The sequence below is a fragment of the Plecotus auritus genome (assembly GCF_963455305.1).
Source record: "Plecotus auritus genome assembly, chromosome: 6".
Taxonomy (NCBI): domain Eukaryota; kingdom Metazoa; phylum Chordata; class Mammalia; order Chiroptera; family Vespertilionidae; genus Plecotus; species Plecotus auritus.
In genome coordinates, this window is record NC_137773.1 from 83,857,543 (window position 1) to 83,877,997 (window position 20,455).

General features: G+C 50.6%; 1 protein-coding gene across 2 annotated transcripts; it reads right to left on the reverse strand.

The window, feature by feature from the left end:
- Positions 1–108: 108 nt before the first annotated feature.
- Positions 109–18,494, reverse strand: SGTA (small glutamine rich tetratricopeptide repeat co-chaperone alpha). Of its 2 annotated transcripts, none has more exons than XM_080674252.1 (12): positions 18,357–18,494; positions 10,366–10,505; positions 9,441–9,544; positions 9,120–9,204; positions 7,960–8,059; positions 6,580–6,684; positions 5,583–5,721; positions 4,688–4,750; positions 3,300–3,337; positions 2,665–2,754; positions 2,327–2,449; positions 109–1,201 (listed from the first exon to the last, which is right to left on the reverse strand). In XM_080674252.1, exons 2-11 carry the CDS (start codon positions 10,463–10,465, stop codon positions 2,335–2,337), a joined length of 939 nt encoding a protein of 312 aa, XP_080530378.1. In that variant the 5' UTR covers positions 10,466–10,505; positions 18,357–18,494; the 3' UTR covers positions 109–1,201; positions 2,327–2,334. The 2 variants fall into 2 exon arrangements, with proteins under 2 accessions (XP_080530378.1, XP_080530379.1); XM_080674253.1 differs by having other exon boundaries at positions 10,366–10,637; positions 18,357–18,428.
- Positions 18,495–20,455: the final 1,961 nt, after the last annotated feature.

Sequence of the window (20,455 nt, forward strand, 5' to 3'; positions counted from 1 at the left end):
TGTTATTCCTTATGTCCTGGATGATGTGGAAACTCTAGGCTCTGGGGTTCTAGAAACTTGAGGCAGGGAGAGCAGGGGTGGTGCCGAGAGGTCAATGCAGAGACGGGCAGAGGTCACAATGTCTATTTATTCCCCACACATTACTCTTGTCACCATGGCTAGCACTCAAGAGTTAGGGCCACCTTGCTATCCAAGTGATGACTGCAGCGGCGGGTGGTGGCCCTTCTTCCTACTAGTTTCCTATGACACACGGCAATGGGTCAACTTTGCAGACCACCAGGGGGCCTCCAACACTGCTGTCAGCACAGGGTCTCAGCAGATTCACCCTGAGACCCTGCCCAAGCAGGGAATGCAGGGGTGTCCATGGTGGCGTTGCACCTTAGGCAGGCTACCCATCCCTGGCTTGTGTTTGCCCTCCCTGGAGCAGCTCTGGCCTGCTTGGCAATTGCAGGCTGAGGAGGGGGACACCAAGGGCCCCAGAACAGGAGGGGGAGCCCGCTGGGAGTCCATGGGCCAGAACACACAGGCAGGTTGGGACGGCTTGGGGGCCAGGCCCGAAGGTCATGATCACCTGCCTCGTGGTCTGTCGGGTGTGAGTACTGGGGAAGGAGGATCAAAAGGGGTGAAAAGCACATCTATCAAAATGCTCGATTGTCCCCAAAGCTGGCCCTAGGCACCCCAAGACAGTCCCGCTCCCGACAGGCGCAGGTAAATGAAAAGTCTTTAGGAACCTGCAACTAAAGTTCCTCATGCAAAAGCCTGTGGTCTGGGGGTCTGGCGGACACTGGTGCCCAGACCGTGGCTGGCAGTGAGCTCGTCCAGGCAGCCAAGGCTGACTCAAAGAGAGGCTTCAGGCTTCGGACGTAGCTGGACGTAAAACCGGTCACTTCTCGGAGAACACCCCCGAGGACCATCCCCACTCCGGAATATTCTAGAAAATACTTTAGTGACTGGGCTTTTTGGAGATTGGTGCTGGTCTGCGTTCACAGCTTGCTGGCTCTGTTTCGAGAAGGGTTTGGGAGCCATAAGGGAGTACAAAAAGGGAGGTGAGGGTGAAAGGAAAAAATAAAAAGCATAAAAATCCATCTCATGCAGGTCCAATGTCTTTTTCTTTTTCCCTCTCTGGCAATCCAATGGGAGAAAATGGCAGAACGTGTGGAGGCTCCAGTCAGCTGGGAAGAACCCGATGGCACTGGAATGGCTGGAAGGACAAGACATGCGGTGGTCAGCCAGGCAGCCGCCCCGATTCAAGAGGGCATCACTGCAGCTGGTGAGATCTAAATTCAATCTGCCTGCGTGGCTTGTGGCTGCTGCGTAAGCACAGAAACCGCACGGTCATCCTCACAGGTGGTTCTGGGGCCCAGACGTGAGAATGTCGGTGAAAGTACTTTGGGGATAAAGTTCCAACAAATAAGCAAATACAAAACTGACCTATGTTTTGTCTTAAAATTAAGGCAAAAAAAAGGAAAGAAAAAGTATACTCCAAATATTAACATTCGTTGCTTTGCATGGAAAGATTAAAGTTGTTTTCTGTGCTTTTTCTTTACATTTTTCTATTAAAAAAAATCATGGTTAAGCCCTAGCCAGTTTGGCTTGGTGGATAGAGCATCAGCCTGCGGACTGAAGGGTCTCAGGTTCGATTCCAGTCAAGGGCACATGCCCGGGGTGCGGGCTCGATCCCCAGTGTGGGGTGTGCAGGAGGCAGTCAATCAATGGTTCTCTTTTATCATTGATGTTTCTATCTCTCTCTCCCTCTCCCTTGCTCTCTAAAATCAATACAAATATATTTTTAAAAAATCATGGTTAATATAAAAATGTGAGGAGGAAGGTAACAAAATAAAGAAAGCCACCTGCCACCTGTACCCAGGGAGCAGAATCACTGGAGACAGACAGGGTGGAGGTCAGGGGCCCAAGGACAGCTAACCAAGCCAGCCAAGGTCTCCAGGGACCCTCCGAGTATATTTTTAAGCAAGTGTACATGTAACATCTGCTCACAGTAAAACAAGATAAAACCCCAAAATCATGAAAACCAGGTAGAACACTTGGGCGTGAAGGAGAGGCAGATACAGATCTGTCCTTCCCCTGCCCACCTCATCTCGCATCCACTGGGGCCACCAGGACACGTTCTGCAGGTGCACAGAAAAGCACTCTGCCAGTACCTCCTATTCTCGTCACCTGTAGACACACGTAGGGACCAGCTCTTCCAGAAGCTGTGAGGTTTCAGTCCATGTCTCTCAGTGGGAGTTGGGAGGAGCAAAATTCAGTGGAAACATCTGGAAGGGGACCTGCATCTCCCCTCTTCCTCCCCCGCTGCCAGGAGACTCACGTGAGCGGTCATTCCTGCTGGTCATCGCTGCTGGCACTGGGTGTTTGATTTCGCATCTGACTTCGAAGCTGTTCAATGAACTCTGGGTTCTGCTGCTGCATCTGCTGAGCGAACTGCTGGCCCCTGTGAGAGAGGTGCCAGGCTCAGCTCGCTGGGATACCAGCCAGCTTCTCCAAACATCACATTGAAATGTCCCCCAGCATTCCTCATGCGTCCCCACATGTGACCTTCAAGGGCAGTGTGCCCACTCACTGGAGGACACAGCGTTGAGATTTTCATTTTCCCACGTGGAGTGTCCCTGCCTGCCCACTGTGTCTCCACTATACAGGTGTACTTACGCCTGGATGAGACTGGCCAGGTCATTCTGTGAAGTGTTGGTGCCAGGAGTCCCCAGGGGGTTGTGGCTGCCGGAAATCATCCCAGACATGCTGCAAGAAGAGAGCCTAGGACTTAGACAGGATGGCCCAGCCCACCCGTCCCACAGTGGCTCCACTCAGCCCTTGGCCTCTGCTAGCAAGAGACGTCCTGTGTCACCACCCTTCTCCCTGATGGCAGCCCTGTAAGTTCCATCCGCTTTTCCAGGAATGGCTTTTTGCCCTAAAGACACTGATTCTCAATGGGACAACTCTGGCCCCCAAGTGACACTGAGAAATGTCTGTGACACCAAAGATCGCACAGTGTGTGATTCCACTTAAAGTGAAATTTCCAGAACAGAAAAATTAAATTCACAGACAGGAAGTGGGTTAGTTATTGCCAGGGACTGGGGGGAGGGGGAGTGACTACCATGAAGATGGGGCTTCTTTTGGGGTGGTGGAATATTCTGGAACTCAATGGTGGTGATAGCTGCATGACACTATTAAATGCATGCAATGCCACTGAGATGTAAACCAAATGGTTTAATACAATAATCTTATGTGTTTTACCACAAAAAGAGATTTAAGCACAAGACCCAGGGGAAAGGGTTGTCACTTACAGCTGCTGAACCTGGGGGTTGTTCATCATGGTTGATGCCTGAAGAAAAAAAACCGATCGTCAGAGGACAGCTTCCGACTGAGGTTCCCTCTCATGCACCCTGGGCTCTCCTGCTCCAGCACAGCAAGTATGTCACCCATGTACTTGCTCTCCCCTACACCCCATTTCTTCCTCCATGAGATGAGACTCACGTTTCACCACTTTGATCCCATTTGGGACCCTTATTTCAGGAGACTCCAGGGCACCTATCCTTTCTTTGCTGGCACCTTAGGTTTTGCTGGGTGTGTGTATTTTAGATCTTTTTTGGGTCACAAGACATTAGGAGAGCCAGGCAGTCTCGTTTTGCTCTATCAGTAAACAACACTGCACTGGGCACTTTTGAGCCTTCACAGCTCACTGAGGACATCTCCTCAGAACCCAGGTCAGGGAGAGGGGGGTAGGAACTGAAGAGCTTCCTGCTAGACCACTGCTCACGGGCTGCCTAACTTTCTGTGAAGGGCCACAGGTTAAGTGCTGTCAGCTTTCAGGGCGTCTCTGCTCCAACCATTCAGCTCTGCCAAAAGCTGCACGGCCCAGGCCGTGCCAGTCAAAGTACACAAACCAGCAGGGGCTGGGTGGCTGAAGTCAAAAGGCGTGGCTGCTATTAGTCTGAGTCCTTGAGCCAGGTGCCTTTGGAGTGCGGGTACTCATCCCTGTCCATCAACAAAGACCCTGGCTTTTGCTGCGGCATAGGCTTACAATGAAAGTAAACCTATGCTGAATTTAGGAGGCAAGATGCTCCTCAGTGTACTGAGGATTTTTCTCTTCCAGACAGTTTGAGACCCTGCACCCTGAGGCCCTGTAGGCAAGCAGTGTGGCCTCAGGCTGAGCAAGATCACTCAGAAATGGGCATGTGTGTGTAGGGACCAGCCCCCTCAGGTCACAACGGGGAGTCTACTCTCAGTGGGATACCTAGTGCTCTGGTGTCCCATCTGAACCTGCAGGCGTGGCCCTATCACTATCACTGTCTCCTTGTGAGAACACCATGCTGGGCAGCGGGGACGTAGTTTTCCCACGTTATTCAGCCAAGAGAGGTAGGATCTAATTTGTCCTTTGGCTCAATAATGGGAGGGAGGGGTGTCTCTCTTGGGGATATGCTGGCCCCAGGGAACACAAGACAACAATTGAAACATCTGTGGTTGTTGTCACTGGGGGGGCTCCTAGCACGGAGTAGGTGGGGCCAGGGATGCTGCTCAACACCCCATAGTGCCCAGGCAGGCCCCCATCCCAGAGTGACCCCAGCCCCATTGTCCACGGTACCACATCAGTGGCCCTGGTCTATGGCAGGCAGTGCTGTGGCAGGCCCAGGTGATGGGCGAGGACGCTGCTGGGGGAGATGAGGGCAGTTACCATGCTCATGAAGCCTGGGTTGTTCAGCAGGCCCGCGATGTCAAAGCTGCCGAGCCCTCCTGTCTGTGGGAATGAGGAAAGCACTGGTTAGTGGCATCAGGACACAGGGAGATGATACTGGCCCCAGGAACTGAGAGAATACCCCATGTGGGGCCCATCTGGAGTTCTAAGAGGTGTTTAGCTCAAACAGATGCTCTCTCGGCTTCATAAAAAGCAGGAGCCCCACCGTCCATCACTAGGGAAAACTACTGTGTTAACTGCATCTTTCATTTTCTGATGCTCTGACATCTGAGGCCTGGCAGACCATGGATGGATGGGCCCTCCTCGGGGTAACCAATTCCTAGAGACAGTCAATAATTCACCTAGGAGTGCACCTTTCAAATGCAAGTCAGGCAACCCATTATTCACTCCCATCCCCTTCTCTATGAGGCTCTCACACTCAGCCACTATCCGTTTGCTCTAGTCACCCCAGAGCCAGGTGCCAGTTAGGGCTAGCCTCTACCCAGAGACCGCTGGAATTATTCAAACTAGTAAAACCTAAGCCTGCTCCCCCCACATCACCCCTTCCTTCTCATGAAATCATAATAAAGGCTCTGGTCCACATTTCCCCTCTTCCTTCACCTCATGACTGACCCTGGTGCTTCCCCGTGTGACGCTGCAGCATGTTCTCTCTGTTTCTGGGGCTCTGTGGGAATAAAAACATCTTCTTCCCTGACAGGCATTCCCAAATGTGTATCTCATACCCGATTAAACAAATGCTAGGTCCCCTAACAGCCCAGACATGCTTTGCACACAGGTCAAGCCAGCCCTCAGCCTGTGAGCTGTGAGAGCGTCTGCCTGGCCTGCCCTGTGCTCTGCCTGACAGAAGCACACCCCTTGTTCCCAGGGGACTCACGGGACTGGGGGCCTCTCTCAGCTTCAGTTCCGCTATCTTGAGGTTGGATTTGTATGTTTCGTTGTCAGGGTCCAGCTCCAGGGCCTTCTTATAGTAGGCCACGGCCTCCGCGTGCTTGTTCAAACTGCAGAGCGCCAGGCTGGGGGGAGAGATGCTGGGGATGAAGGCGAGAGGCCCCAGGAGCTTCTGGCCCCTCCCTCAGTCCCCACACCTCAAACTGTCTCCATGTCACTGTCACCATTCCTTGTCCAGTCTGGGCTCCAGTGGAGGACACAAGAGGGGTCAGAGGAGGGACTAAGAAGATGAACATTATAATTCAAATGCACTTGTGTCCTAGTGGTGGTACCCAATACCAAGGGCTTTGAAGGCCTAAAGGATGGAATGCCGAGGGGCCAGGGTGGTCAGACAAAGATGTGTATTAGGTCCTTGTCCCTGCTGCTCCGGGCAGAGCTCCTGAAATTTCCTGAGTCAGTGTGTCCTTTGTTATTCATAAGCCCCTTCTAATCACACCTAAAGAGGGTGACCACATCCATGTGCCATATGGGTGGTGTACCCCCAACTCCACAGAAACAAAGGCTCTGGCACCCAAAATGCAGGACCATGCTGGATTTTACCCTGTGTGCCTCTATCTGGCTGTTCCATCTGTATCCTTTCTAACAAACTGGTAAATATAGGTAAAATGTCTTCCTGAATTCTGTGAGTCATTCTAGGGAATTGTCAATCCTGAGGAGGGGGGTCATTGGAAGCCCTTATTATAGCTGGTTGGTCGGTGACAACTTGTGATTGGTGTCTGAAGTGGGGCTGAACCCTGCACCAGTGGGGTCTAACTCCAGGTAGGTGGTGTCGGGACTGAATGGAATGGCTGAACCCACTGCTGGCGTTGGAGAGGTGGTTAATGGAATAGAAAACCCTCCACACAATCAGAAGAGGAGGAATGTGGTGGATGCAGAGGGAGGGGCAGTCCGGCCCCACAAGGGGCGCCTGCCCAGGCACTCACCCCATCCTCCCATATGCTTTGCTGTAGGATGGGTCTATGCAGATGGCCCGCTCGCAGTCCTGCACGGCCCCCGCATAATTCCCTAGTTTGCTGTAGGCGGCGGCTCTGGGGAAACAAAGCAGGGCGTTCAGAGTTGTATCCCTCACTGGTCACCTACGATGAGCCTTTGGGGATAGGCCTTGGTTTCCCCATCTGTAAGGTAGGGTGGGTATGGGGTTGTGAAGGGGTATGTGGGCTCTGACATGGTGCTGGGGGGGCTGGGGGAAGGGTGCTATTCCATTTGCCAGAGGAAACTGAGGCTGAGGGAGGTGGAGGGGTGTGGCCCAATGCTGCACAGCAGACCGGCAGTGTCAGGACCTGGTTCTGAACCCACAGTCCCAGGGCTCCGCCATGGAGGCTCTTCCTTTTGGGTGAAGCTCAGGCCCATTTTATGTTGCCAGATAAGTACCTCTGCAACTTTCTGTGTATCTAGAATTACTTCCCCCAAAAAATAGTTTAAAGAAAAACAAAAACACTTCTACCCAGAGGTGATGTGGACAATCTTTGGCAACCATGCTTCTGGCGTCTTCTATACTCTGTGTTTCCACGGCTTCCACACCGATGGTGCGATTCCGCCTCCTGCTCTCCCCTCAGTCCCTCTCATTAGCACAGTATTCCGTACAGTGAGGCTATGTGACAGGTAATTTGGCTTTTCCTTTAAAAGCATAGGCCAAGCCGGTCGGCATGGCTCAGAGGTTGAGCGTCAACCTGTGAACCAGGAGGTCACGGTTCAATTCCTGGTCAGGGAACTTGCCTGGGTTGCAAGCTCCATCCCCAGAGTGGGGTGTGCCGGAGGCAGCCAATCAGTGATTTTCTCTCATCACTGATGTTTCTCTCTCCCCCTTCCTCTCTGAAATCAATAAAAATAAATAAGTAAGTAAATAAAAGAGCACAGGCCAGGTCAAATACATTATGACAGAAAGAAGACTAGACTTTGGGTAGTGAGTACACAATGGAGTATACAGATGTCATATTATAAAGTTCTATATCTGAAACTTATATAATGTCATTAACCACTGTTACTCCAATAAATTTAATTTTTTAAAAACAAGGAAAAAGAAAAAGTACAGGCCAGATGCAGTTCCTCATGGTTGCCAATGCTGTCGCGAGCATGTGCACGTATCCAAATTGTGGGTTATTTTCTTGGCCCCACATCTGAGTAGAGAATGGTGCCACCTAGTTTAAATGTCACTATCGACTCTGACTGACAGCTCGCTGACCGGCTGACACTATGTGTATTTGGGACTGCAGTAGGGGCAATCAGTAACCTACAGTACAACAGCCTGTTTGCCAGGATGTGAGATTGGCTGGCCTGCCCTCCAAAAAGGCCTGGCAAGGTACCTGTTACAGAAATAGACGGCGTTTGCGGGATTGAGCTCGATAGCTTTCCCATAGAAGTGCACAGCAGCCTCAAAGTTCTCGACTTTCATCTGTTCATTTCCTACAGAAAAAGAAAAAAATGTACACTGGCTGTTCATAAGAGACCTGAGGGGGTGTGAGGGGTCATTCTCAGCTCCTAATTGAAGGTGTGAGATTTCGGGGGCCAGGATGCAACACTCAGGCATAGGCTTGGGGGTACGGTTTGCATCAAGTGTCTTTAGGGGCTGGCTGAGCCAGCACTTGGTGATGGCAGCTGTCACTGCTTTGATTGTGGTACTTAGGGACATAAGTCTCAAATACTGTCACTTTTGCATCTTTTCAGAAATAGAGCCCAATTTTAATGAGATGTAATCTACATACCACACAACTCACCCTTTAAAAGCGTACAATTAAGTGGCTTTTTAGTATATTCAGAGTTGTGCAACCATAACCTCCATCTAATTTCAGAACATTCCACCACCCTGAGAAGTAACCCCGTCCTCATCAGTAGTCAATTCTCCCCTCCCAGCCTGATAACCATGAACCCACTTCCTAGGTCTGTGGATTTTCTTGTTCAAGACATTTCACATAAACAAAATCACGCTATGTGGCCTTTTGTGTCTGGCTTCTTTCACTGAGTGTCATCTGTTCAAGGTCCATTTACGCTGTAGCATGGTCAATGCCTCATTGCTTTTCATGGCTGAGTAATAACCCAGTGCAGGGATAGGCCACCTTGTATGTATCTGTTCACCAGCAGACAGACATCTGGGTGGTTTATACTTCTTGGCTACTATGAACTGTGCTCCTGTAAGCATCTGTGTACAAGAATCTTTGTGGGCATGTGTGTTTGCTGGGCCATGTGATCACTGTGTTTAACTATTTGAGAAGCTGTCAGACCATTTTCCACAGCAGCTGCACTGCTTACATTTTCACCCATTGTGTGTGAGGCTATGATTTCTCCACATACATCTGTGTTCTTAAAAGCCATCCCCACCTGGACTCCTGTCTTCAAAGGCTGGTTTGCCGTCTACTGTCCAACAGCACCTCTACCTCGACTTCAGAGCATCAGCCTGCCCCACCTTCTCACGCCTCTGGAGTCCAGGTGGAGAAGTGCCAGTGGGGACAGAGAACCCTTCTCTCACCTTCAGTTTTGAGGCGCTCTGCCTCCGCCGAGTCCTCCTCCGAAAGCGGGGTTCCCTCAGGACTCCTCAGGTTCTGTGGCATCTCCTGGCCCCAAAGAAAAAAGGTGACAATCCCGCTGTCCTCCTCCTTCTCCAAACTCGTCTCCTTGAGCCTTCCTCCCTGTCAGGGGCCTCTGAGCTCCGAGAGAGAGGAACCAGGCCCAGTGCCCACAATGCAGGTGCCCCACTTCCCTCACCCAGGAGGGACTTGCTTCGGAACCATTGGCTACCCATGCTGTTCTCACTGTTCTCGGCTGTGATGGGGGCGGCCCCGCAGCTCACCTTGCCTGCGGCAGCTTCAAATATTTCTGGAAGAGTCTGAGTGAGTGCGAGGTTGCTGTCTTCCAATGTCACCCCGAAGGCGGTCTCCAGGCACTGGATTGCAACTGCAAGGAACACAGATATTTTCTTCTGAATGTACCCGAGTTTATGACCGAGGTTCAGGAGGTAGGGTTCGTGCTTAGTTTTCAAGTGGGTTGGCAGAGACCCTGGAGCATATTGTGTAGTGTGTGCCCCTTGACCCTGGTTTGGATTCTTCCTTGTCAGCCCAGAGCCTTGGGAAACTCAGGACAGACAGACATGCCCTTGAGCCCTGAGAGCAAGGAAATGTGGGGGAAGTTACTGTCCTTGCCCAATGGGGCTCTCCGTGGGGTCACACTGCTGTGCTACCTTGCTGGGAAGCTGCGGAGCTGAGCCCAGCCTGGAGTGCCATTCAGGGATCCAGATGCCGGGGACATTCTGCTGAACCTCCAAGGAGTCCAGCCAGGACCCAAAGCTTAAGACCAGACCACCCCCTGCCCAAGTCTTCACAACTGGGCTCCTTCCAGGGGCAACACAATTGCATGTGGGACAGACAGGAACTACTCAAGAGCCCTGTGGCCACCTGATGCCTCCTTTTCGCCTATAGAAGGCCTGCCCTAAAGTGACAGGGGGTTGGCACCCTTGTGGTGGAGGAAGAGCACTGGGCTAGGAGGCCGGAGAGCTCAGTCCTGTGCCTGCTCAGGGCTCGGCAGTCTTGGCTGTGAAACCAGGACAGGAGCAGCGTCCATGGCTGGACAAGTGTGCTGACCTATCATACCCATCCTGTAATAGTTCTAGGCTCCGATGAAAGAAAGGGAGGTGGGGAGGAAGAGGAGCAGGAGTGGGAGGAGGCAGTGGGGGCACGAAGTTGGAGACAGGAGACTCTATTCCCGGGGCCCATGCATACCTTCCAAACTCTCCTGGGCGTCCGACGAGAGCCCCCCATGCCGCAGCTGGTCATGTAGGAAGCGGATGATGGCATAGGCGAGGCGCTTCTTGTTATCCATCTTGAGATGGGAAGAGATGACACCCAGGGGTTTTCAGGATCTGCAGACCCCAGGCAAAAGGATGAGGACTGGGCTGCTTAGATACGCACTCTTCCACCTACTCAGCGGTCATACTCCAGGCAGGACTCTGCAGAAGGTGTGTCCCACACCCAACCACATTGGCCACTTTTATCTGGTAAAAAGTTAACAATCCCATTTCACAGATGAGACACTGAAGCAATGAGGCTCAGAGCCCCTGCTCTTGGGCATGTGTGTAGGTGGAGCACCCCTTGCAGTCCATCCTTGCTCTCACAGGAGGGCAACATAGCCCTGGGCCTGGCGGTCTTCACCCTTTCACTGGCTAGATGGAGACAGCCTGGGGCTCCCCAGGGCTGCCTCGCATGGGTTGGAGTCCTGGAGGTCTGTGAACCCTAAGTTTCCGAGGCACATGAGGGGTGACACAGGCATCATGGGATAGCCTGAGCAGGCCCTGCAGGGCACGGATCCCTTCCCAGGCCTCCCAGGTTCCTCTGCACTGTGCTGTACTGCCTGGGCTTTATCTACAGACATCTGTGGTTCTCATGACTGGGGGTGCTCCTGGCATTCAGTGGGTGGGGCCAGGGATGCTGCTCACCACCCCCTCCCCCTCCAGAGCCCAGGACGGCTCCCCACAGAGGGACCAGTCCCTGATATCCCTAGTGCCTGGGTGAGAATAAGAAACGTGTGAGGAGTCTGCTACCAGAGCAACTGTGATGCGCCTGGCACTTTACACAGCACATCTCACTTCCACTGTGTAGTGACCTCCGAGGTGCATCATTGCTCCCATTTAGACAGGACACAAGAGCGGGATGGGGACCTACTTGCTGCCCAAGGCCCCTCATATCCACTCAGCATGGCTGGGAGCCACAGTGTAAAGCATCTTGGTCCCTTGAAATACCTCCAGTAGGTATGAATAGGGGTGAATAGCTTATGCCCCCTAGAAATCAAGGAGTGGGCCTCCTGACCCTATCATCATTAACCCGTCACTGGCCAGAGATCAGAAGAGCAAGTCATTAAACCCTGGCTTTACAAGCGGGCCGACAGCACACAGAGCTGATGCTAGCATCTGGCACCTACAAGTTGTGGTGCAAAGGCAGTCAAGGCACGTGATGCTGGCCATGCTACGAGCTCTCTGTCTGTGGTACCGGGAAAACCTCATCTATCAACTGCTTCTTAAAAGGTGAGGAGCCAGACACAAAAGGCCACACTGTGTGTGATTCCATTTTTATGAAATGCCCAGAACAGGCAAATCCAGAGGAAGGGAGTTTGTGGTTGTCAGGGGCTGGGGGGTAACTGCTAATAGGGACTCAGCTGCTTTCAGGGGTAATGGAATGCTCTGGAACTCATGGTGATGGCTGCACAACTCTGTGAATATACGAAAACCTACTACTTTTTATGGTATGTGAATTACATCTCAATTTCTAAAAAGGGGACAAACTTAAAATAGCTATGTTGGAGAGCTTGTAGTTGGACAGAAAGTTACAGACACCCTGGAAAGCTCTTCCTGGGGGATGGTTATGAGTTTCCCCCTCTATTTTTGGACACAATGAGCCTTTACTAAGCAGTATCTTTGGCCCAAGAGCATCCCTGGACCCAGGTCTGGGATCAGGATGGGCCAGAGCCTGGAGGACAAAAGGCTAGAGCAGTGGTCGGCAAACTCATTAGTCAATAGAGCGGCAAACCGCGGCTCGCGAGCCACACTGCAGTTTGCCGACCACTGGGCTAGAGGATCTTGGGGGCAATACACAGGGGCCCATGGAGAGCAACCACAACCTGCTTGTTTTGAAGACAGTGAAGTCCCAAAAGGTGACTCGTAATCCCCAGCTGGAGGGTCCTGAGAACAAACTGGCCATCTGCTGGCCTCTAAACCCAAGGAGACAGACATGCTGCCACAAACGCCCAAAATGCTTTTGTTCTACACATATTCTTGACAGAGAGCAGTATGACTCACAGTAGCTGAAAGGTGGACAGAACTCCAAAGCCCTGATGGAGGAATGTGGATAAACACAATGTGCTCCATCTATACCAGCGGTCGCCAACCTTTGGGACCTCGTGGACCACCAGCTGGCGACCGCTGATCTATACCATAGAATATTATCCAGCTTTAAAGGGACATTCTGACACATGTTACAACATGATAAGCCTTGAGGACATTATGCTCAATGAAATAAGCCAGACACGGAAGGACAAATACTATGTGATTCCATTCATAGGAGGTCCTTAGGGGAGTCAAATTCAGAGGCAGGCCCTGGCTGGGTAGCTCAGTTGGTTAGAGCATTGTCCCAATACACCAAGGTTAGGGGTTCGATCCCCAGTCAGGACAGATACAAGAATCAACCAATGCATGCATAAATAAGTGGAACAACATATCGATGTTTCTCTCTCTCTTAAAATTTCAGTTTGGGAAAATGAGAAAGTTCTGGAGATGGATGGTGGTGATGGTTGCATAACAATGTGAATGTACTTACACCCACTGAACTGTTACTTTAAAATAGTAGTTAGCCCTGGCTGGTGTGGCTCAGAGGTTAGAGTGTCAATCTGCACAGGGTCTCAGGTTTGATTCCTGGTCAAGGGCACGCACCTGGATTATAGGTTTGATCCCAGCCCAGTTGGGGTGCGTGCAGCTTGAAGGCAACCAATTGATTTGTTTCTCTCACATTAATGTTTTTCGATCTGCACCCCGCCTCCTTTCCACTCTCTCTAAAAATCAATGGGAAAAATATCCTTGGGTGAGGATTAACAAAACAAACAAAAAATAGTTAAAATGGTAAATTTTATGTCTATTTTACTATAATTAAGAAACTTTGTTTCAAAGGTCCTCCTCTTAGGATATAAACCTCTGAGATCGCAGGACCCGGATCCTTTTGCATAGTCTGTTCTAAAACGGGTCAAGTGTCACATTCAGCTACCTGCGCAGCTGAGAATGGCTTTTGTATTCTACATATGTAAATGCCTACATAGTAACATACTTGATTTTCCCTTGTGGCCCCCAAAGCTGTATTTACTACTTGGGCCTTTATGCTTGCTGACACCCTTTCCTCCAGCACTATGATGGCAAACTGGATGGAGGTGTGCCAGGGCCTTACAGAGCAGGTCACAAGTTCAACAGGTGGCAGAGAAAGAACACACAGCTGAGCGGCTGGACTTTGCCTAAGAGTCCTGGGCACCACTTCTGAGCACAGTTCCCCTGCCGACCCTCAGGAGCCAGCACTGAGTCATGTGAGATTCACACTGGGTTTTGGGTTGTGTGTGGGGGTGAGAGGACCTGCTTCCCTTTCAGGGAAATGAGCAGGTTCCTGGTGGCGTCGGCTGTTTGCTTAAGAATAGAATAAAAAAAGAAATCTGATCTTTGGCAAAACTGTTTCCTGCACTCCTGGATGGAGCTGAGGCTCGAAGGGCTGACACTGAAGGTTGAGGAAATGGAAAAAATGAAGTCACACTCATTTCAGTTCTTCCAATGCTTCAGACCCTTTCTATCTCAGGGCCTTTGCTCCCACCCCTCCTGCCGCCACTGAAGTAATTTAAGGCAACTCTTGCTGCCTGCCTCTAGGCTTCTCCTGGTCTATTGATGTGATTTCCTCCCATACACCCAGTGTCAACAAGTCAGGGGCCCTGGAGCCTGTCCTGGGCCAGTGTATGGATGATGGGCCAGAGCATCCCTTTTTCCTGAAGAACAAGACCTGGAGCCATAATGTCTTAGGTCCAGCCATTCTACCCAAGGCCAACTACATGTTGCCTTCCCTGTCCCTGTGTCATATCTGAGAGTCCCAGTCGATGCCCTCACTTTCCTCTTCTATAAAATGGGGTAACAAATGTCTTCAAATGTTGAGAATTCAGCGACCTAATGTGGGTTTCTCCACCCAGGCACTATCAATGTGTGGAGCACTTTCTGTGTGAGGAACTTTCCTGTGCACTACAGGATATTTAACAGCATCCCTGGCATCCATCTAATATTCCCTGGGAGCTAGGGGTGGGAGCAGGATCATCCCAGGCAAGACACCCCGGGTCAGGGGATTCCATGGATCCCAGGAGACTGTGTTCCATAGCCATCTGACTACTGAGGTCCTAGGAGGCTGCACACATTTAAATGCACAGCCTGAATGGGAGGAGGCAGGGGGGGTGACACACAGATGCTGGGGTCATCCTGGTTTATACTGTCTGACCATTGGGGACTTATACTGGTGTCTAGTGTGAGCAGGGATTACATTCACTATTTTCCCAAATAATTAATGCAGAGTTTCTCCCCCTCAGCACTGCTGACATGGGGGTTGGGTCATTCTCTGTGGGGGCATCCTTGGCTCCCATTCACTCAATTCCAGGAGCAACCCCCCCTCCAAGTGGTGACAATCACAAATGTCCTCAGACATGGCCAAACCACCCCAGCTGAAAATCACTGTTAGACACTAAGTGGGGAAAATTAAGGCTTTAGGTCAGCACAGGTCAGATTTTCTGGCCAAATGATTTTGCTACAAACTTTGGGAAATCCTCTGTGTGTTGAATACTTGGGTTTTGGAAATGTAGAAAAGGGATTGTGGGTCCACAGCAGAGGGCTGGGCAGTGTTTGACACAGGTGGTCCCTAAAAACTGCTGCCTCTTCTCTCACCTCATTGAGCAGGGAGGACAGCAAACAGTGTGAACATTTGATTTTAACTCATGGCTTTGAGATGAACTAACTTTCTGCTCCTCACAGAGCAGGGCTCAGCCTGACACAGGGACAGCACTTTTGCTCGATGGCTACTAGGCACTCTGTGTCTTTGGAACAATCACAACTTGTAGGTCTTTGGCTGCAGGACAACATTCTCAAAGACCTACTCTCTCCTAACAGTGAGGCCTGTATGAGCTCTCAGAAAGCACCACCAGGGCACAGAGCAGGGCACAGAGTACAAGAATAAGCCTGGTAAGGGTGAGCAGGCGATGCCCCAGGCTGTGGTGGTGTGTGGGGGGGTGTTGTCCCAGAGACAGTTCCTCTTTGGCGCCTTCAGAATCCCTTCTAGCTCTCAGTCTACTTTTTCATTAAACAACAAAAAAACTTCTATTCCTTTTATTTCCCTGCCCAAGACTGATCAATAAAAGGAAAAAATTACAAACCTTACTAAAATGAGTGACCCACCCCACACCTTAAGAAGGAGAAGCACCCACTTTTTGAAGGATGGCCCACCACTTCTGTGGGTGCTTCTCCCACCCACCTTAGGATACTGCAGGTATCCAAGAAAGGCTGCTCCAAAGCTAGAACTGGTGTTCACTCCCCAAAGTTTTCTTCTAAAATGCCACTAGATTGCCCTGCATACTTATAAACCCTCCAAAGCTCCCTGAAATGTAATAAGTGTGTGCCTCAGCACTGGTGTGTCACCCGCTGGGCCCCAAACCCTCCATGCTACACTCAAACCCATTACTCACCTTTCCTCTGATCCATCCGGAAAACTCTTATTCTCCCTCGACACCAAGCTGCAAGGTCGCCTCCTCAGAGAGAGCTAGACACCTTCTTTTCCCAGCAAAGCCCAATACTATTCCCACCTCTGGTCCAGCATCTCCTGCAGGCTCTTTCCAGGCCTGTCTTCAGCCAGCAGACTGTGAGCCACTGGACAGACCAACTTCCTTTTAACCCCAGCACTTGGCGGCATTTGATCCAGATGGACTCAGGAAAATGTGAGGTCACTGTCAACAGTGACAACCAGGTTCCTTGGGGAGGTCGTTCTCTTTGGGTCTCAGTTTCCTCATCAGTAGAAGACCTTTGGTTGTGCCTACCTGCTCACAATCCCCTTTATTCCTTCAGCCATCACTGAGCATTTCCCACCTCAGCCCAAGTTGGGTCTTGGCCATAAAAACGTAAGATCAAGTAAGACTGCAGCTCTTGACCTGGGGCAGAGCTTAATACTGTTTAGAGTCACTCGCCCTTCCAGGTCAAGACTGATATATAAACCTCAGGTGAAAAATGCTGAGGACGTTCCAGGCACTGAACTAAGTGCTGTACATGCAATGGTTTATTTCAGTGATCCGCAAACATTTTCTGAAAAAAGGCCAGAGTAAATTCCTTCAGCTTCACAAGCCACAGGGTCTCTGTGGCAACAACTCAACACTGCTATTATAATGCAAAAACAGCCACTGACAAGGTGTATGCCATTGGGCGTGGCTGTGTTTCCACAAAACTTTATTTTAAAAACAGGCCTCACAGCTGATCGATGTTTCTCTCTCATCGATGTTTCTAGCTCTCTATCCTCTCCCTTCCTCTCTGTAAAATATCAATAAAATATATTTAAAAACAAAACAAAACAAAACAAAACAAAAAAGCCACAAAAAGCAGGCCTCAGCTGGATTTGGCTCCCTGATCTGTTTGCTGAGACTCTAAGTTGTTTTACCTAATTCCCATTCTACAGAAGGAAAGACTGAGGCTTAGAGAGATAAGGGCACCACTCAAGGTCATCCAGCTAAGACACAAATCAGTTTTAAGCTCAAGTAGTCTGACTTGAGACTACCTCCAAAGTACTCCTTCTGCTCCCTACAAAAATGGGTGCACACACAAAACCTTGCATATGATTTCTTGGGATACACTCCTCCCACCCCCGCAGAGGCCCCACTATTCAAGAATCACTCAATGGTTTAGGGCAGTGGTCGGCAAACTCATTAGTCAACAGAGCCAAATATCAACAGTACAACGATTGAAATTTCTTTTGAGAGCCAAATTTTTCAACTTAAACTTCTAACGCCAGTTCTTCAAAATAGACTCGCCCAGGCCGTGGTATTTTGTGGAAGAGCCACACTCAAGGGGCCAAAGAGCTGCACGTGGCTCGCGAGCCGTGGTTTGCCGACCACTGGTCTAGGGTAGGGTTTAACTGCTGACATTTGGGGCCAATAATTTCTGAGGAACCGTCCTGGGCACTGTGTGGGTTGAGCAGCATCCCTGGCCCCACAACCACTTGGTGCCAGGAGCACCCCAGTTGTGACAACCACAAATGTCCCCATTTGTGGTACCCCCCTCCCCCGGGGGTGTGTGTGTACAAAATCACTGGTCTAGACTCAACAAATAATCAGGGAAAGAAACAAAAGAAATAGGAATATCACTCGGGGACACAGGTTGCACACCCATGTTCTGACACTCAATAACAAAAACCACTCATCTCTAGTGAGCAAGTACCAGGAACCTGATTAAAGAATGCTCTCACATAGACCCTAGACTAGAGGCATATACTTCCACAGCCCCTATAAGAGATGTGCTGCTCAAAGAGGGGAAGCGACTTCTCTAAGCTTACACAGCCAGGGAGAGGTGTGCAGCGGGTCCTCAAGTCCAGATTTAGACTGCTTCTAGCACAATATGCAGAAGACCCTAAGTGTGAAATAAGACTAACTGCTAACCAATTTGATCTCTCACTTTCCACTGGGCCCTGTGGCTTGAACCCTCCCCAAACCCCTCGCCCTCGAAGCAGGGGCTGTGACAATGCCCGTTTTACAGAGGGGAAAACTGAGGCTGAGAAGTCAAAAGACAGGCCAACGTCACCCACTTGGAGAGCAGCGGCACTGGGACAGGAGCCCCGACCTGAGCCCCACGAACAGGAGCCCGATTTAAAAGGACCGTTTCTCTGTACAGCAGCGTACGGTACATGCGAGCGATCAATACATGCGGGACGCTTTTACTTCCCGCTTTCCACCCACAGATCTGCGAACCAGTATTTTCCAGGCCTGGGGTCCAGGAGAGGGAAGCCAGGGCTGGTGAAGGACAATCCGACGACGCCCGGCCTCAGTTTCCCCTCTGCACCGCCCACACACAGCACCCCGCGGATCGTGCAGTGACCACAGCCCCAGACCGATCTTCCCTTACGGGCCCCGTAGCTCGGGAAGGCCCCAGCCGCGGAACCAGAGCGCCAAGCCCCCAACTCACCTCTCGGGCTACTCAACCCCGACCCACCGACGGCTGCGCCTGCGCACCGCGGCGCCACCCGGCCCCGCCCCCTAGTCGAGACGCTTGCGCGGAAGGAACCAGCTCGTGTTGGATTTCATTCTGCGCAGGCGCGTCAATTGTCCAAGCAGGAGTGGGGGAAGTGACGCAATTTAGAGGCGGGAACGAGGGGGTCGTTAGGGCAACTGACCTCTGCGATCGAATGAAGACCGGAAATCAGGATTGTGAAGCGGTGCTTGTTGGGACAGTGGAGGACTCTTGGAAGTAGGTGGAGCCTGTCACGTGGTCCCGAACGGGCCACGTGGTGCAGCTGTGTTTTGGTCTCTGGCGCCCAGAGCCATTATTGGCGCTCAGTAAATGCGAGCAACTGTTACCCACTATCTTTGCTCATTTATTCATCTACCCATTCACCCACTCACCCACAAATGCAGTCTTTCGTTCATTCAATCCATAAGACTTAAGAGAATATAGAAGTTGTTCACAGCAGGTGCCTAGTAGTCAACAAATATTTATTGCAAGCTAACTGTAAAGACCAGCAAAGTGCTCTCATTATTTAGAATCAGGGTGGACGTGTTGTAGGCGGTGGGAATGGCATCAGGTATCTGACCCATGGAGTCAGGCCAAACCTGAGTTCAGCAACCTTGGTACTTTGGTTTTGGCTAGCAAAGAATTCAGAGCCAACACCCAAACTTTAAGAGAACACTTATTTGGTAAATCACAGCGATAGAAGAAATAATTTCCAGCCAAAACCGGTTTGGCTCAGTGGATAGAGCGTCCGCCTGCGGACTGAAGGGTCCCGGGTTGGATTCTGGTCATGGGCATGTGCCTTGGTTGTGGACACATCCCCGGTGGGAGGTGTGCGGGGGGCGGCTGATCCATGTTTCTCTCTCATTGATATTTCTGGCTCTCTATTCCTCTCCCTTCCTCTCTGTAAGATATCAATAAAATATATTTTTTAAAAAAAATAAGTAATTTCCAGAAAAAAATGGGCTTAAGGAAACAAGTTATAGAGGTAAAGAAAAGGCCCTTGGAACTTGGGAGTGAGGAAGCTAATGGTAAGGTACCTGGGATAAAAGGGGAGAGGAAAGGGAAAGGCAAGGGTGTGCTTCCCTGGAGGGAGAGTGCACTGGAGTTTTAAGGTTGGAGAGTTTAGGGGAGGTCGCAGGGGAAGATCTCAATAGAATATTCAGCAGTTTTTCAGGTGTGTCCTTTCAGGTTTGTGCTCTCCACTGATCAATTGGCAGGCACCAGGTCAGGAGGTCATTATTCAATGCTGCTGGTCCTGAGGTCAGCCACGCCTGGTTTTGTTGCTTACCTGGGCCTGAAGCTGAAATACAACTGAGGCATAGATGTTATCTCCAGGGAGGAAAGGTCAGGGGGTCCAAACCGCTTGACCATTGATATGCTAGAGGAGGAAAAATCACCCTGTGGGGCGAGGTCCCACCCTACAATTGATTGTCTGGGCTTTCCACCCTGGTGACCTGCTGTACCTGGCCCTTTGTCCTTGCTCTACCCTTGTCTAACTGCTTACAACAGACAGATTATGTACTAGTAAACTAGTACATAAATTAATGAATTTCACTTAATGGCAAGCGATTTGAAGAAAAATGGGGTGTTGTGATTGGGGAGATAAGTTGGCCAGGATGGTTAGGGAGGGCCTTTCTTTTAAAATGTGGATTTGGGAGAGACAAAATGGCGGCAGAATAGACGGACGTGTCCTGAGCCTTGTCCCGGAGCAGATAGAGGGAGCAGCTGAAACGAGTGGAATCCAGCCCGTATTGGCGAAGGAGGCGCAGCTGGTGAGACAGTTTGCAGCTGGGAAGGGCAGAGATCCCCCGATAAAGCAAGACACCTATGAAAAACACACATGGTGTCTAAATAAGACAAAGGAAAATCGTTTGGGCAAAAATAAAAAGGATCACAAATCAATTATATAGAAAAGATTCCTTTATTAACTTTCGGTCGAGAATATGTTTGTATATTTTCAGAAAACAACTCCAAGACCATGTGGATTCCTGCAACAGAGAGGAATTGACAGGTCTGCTCCAACCACGAAGACAAGAGGAGAAACAGTCCAGAGA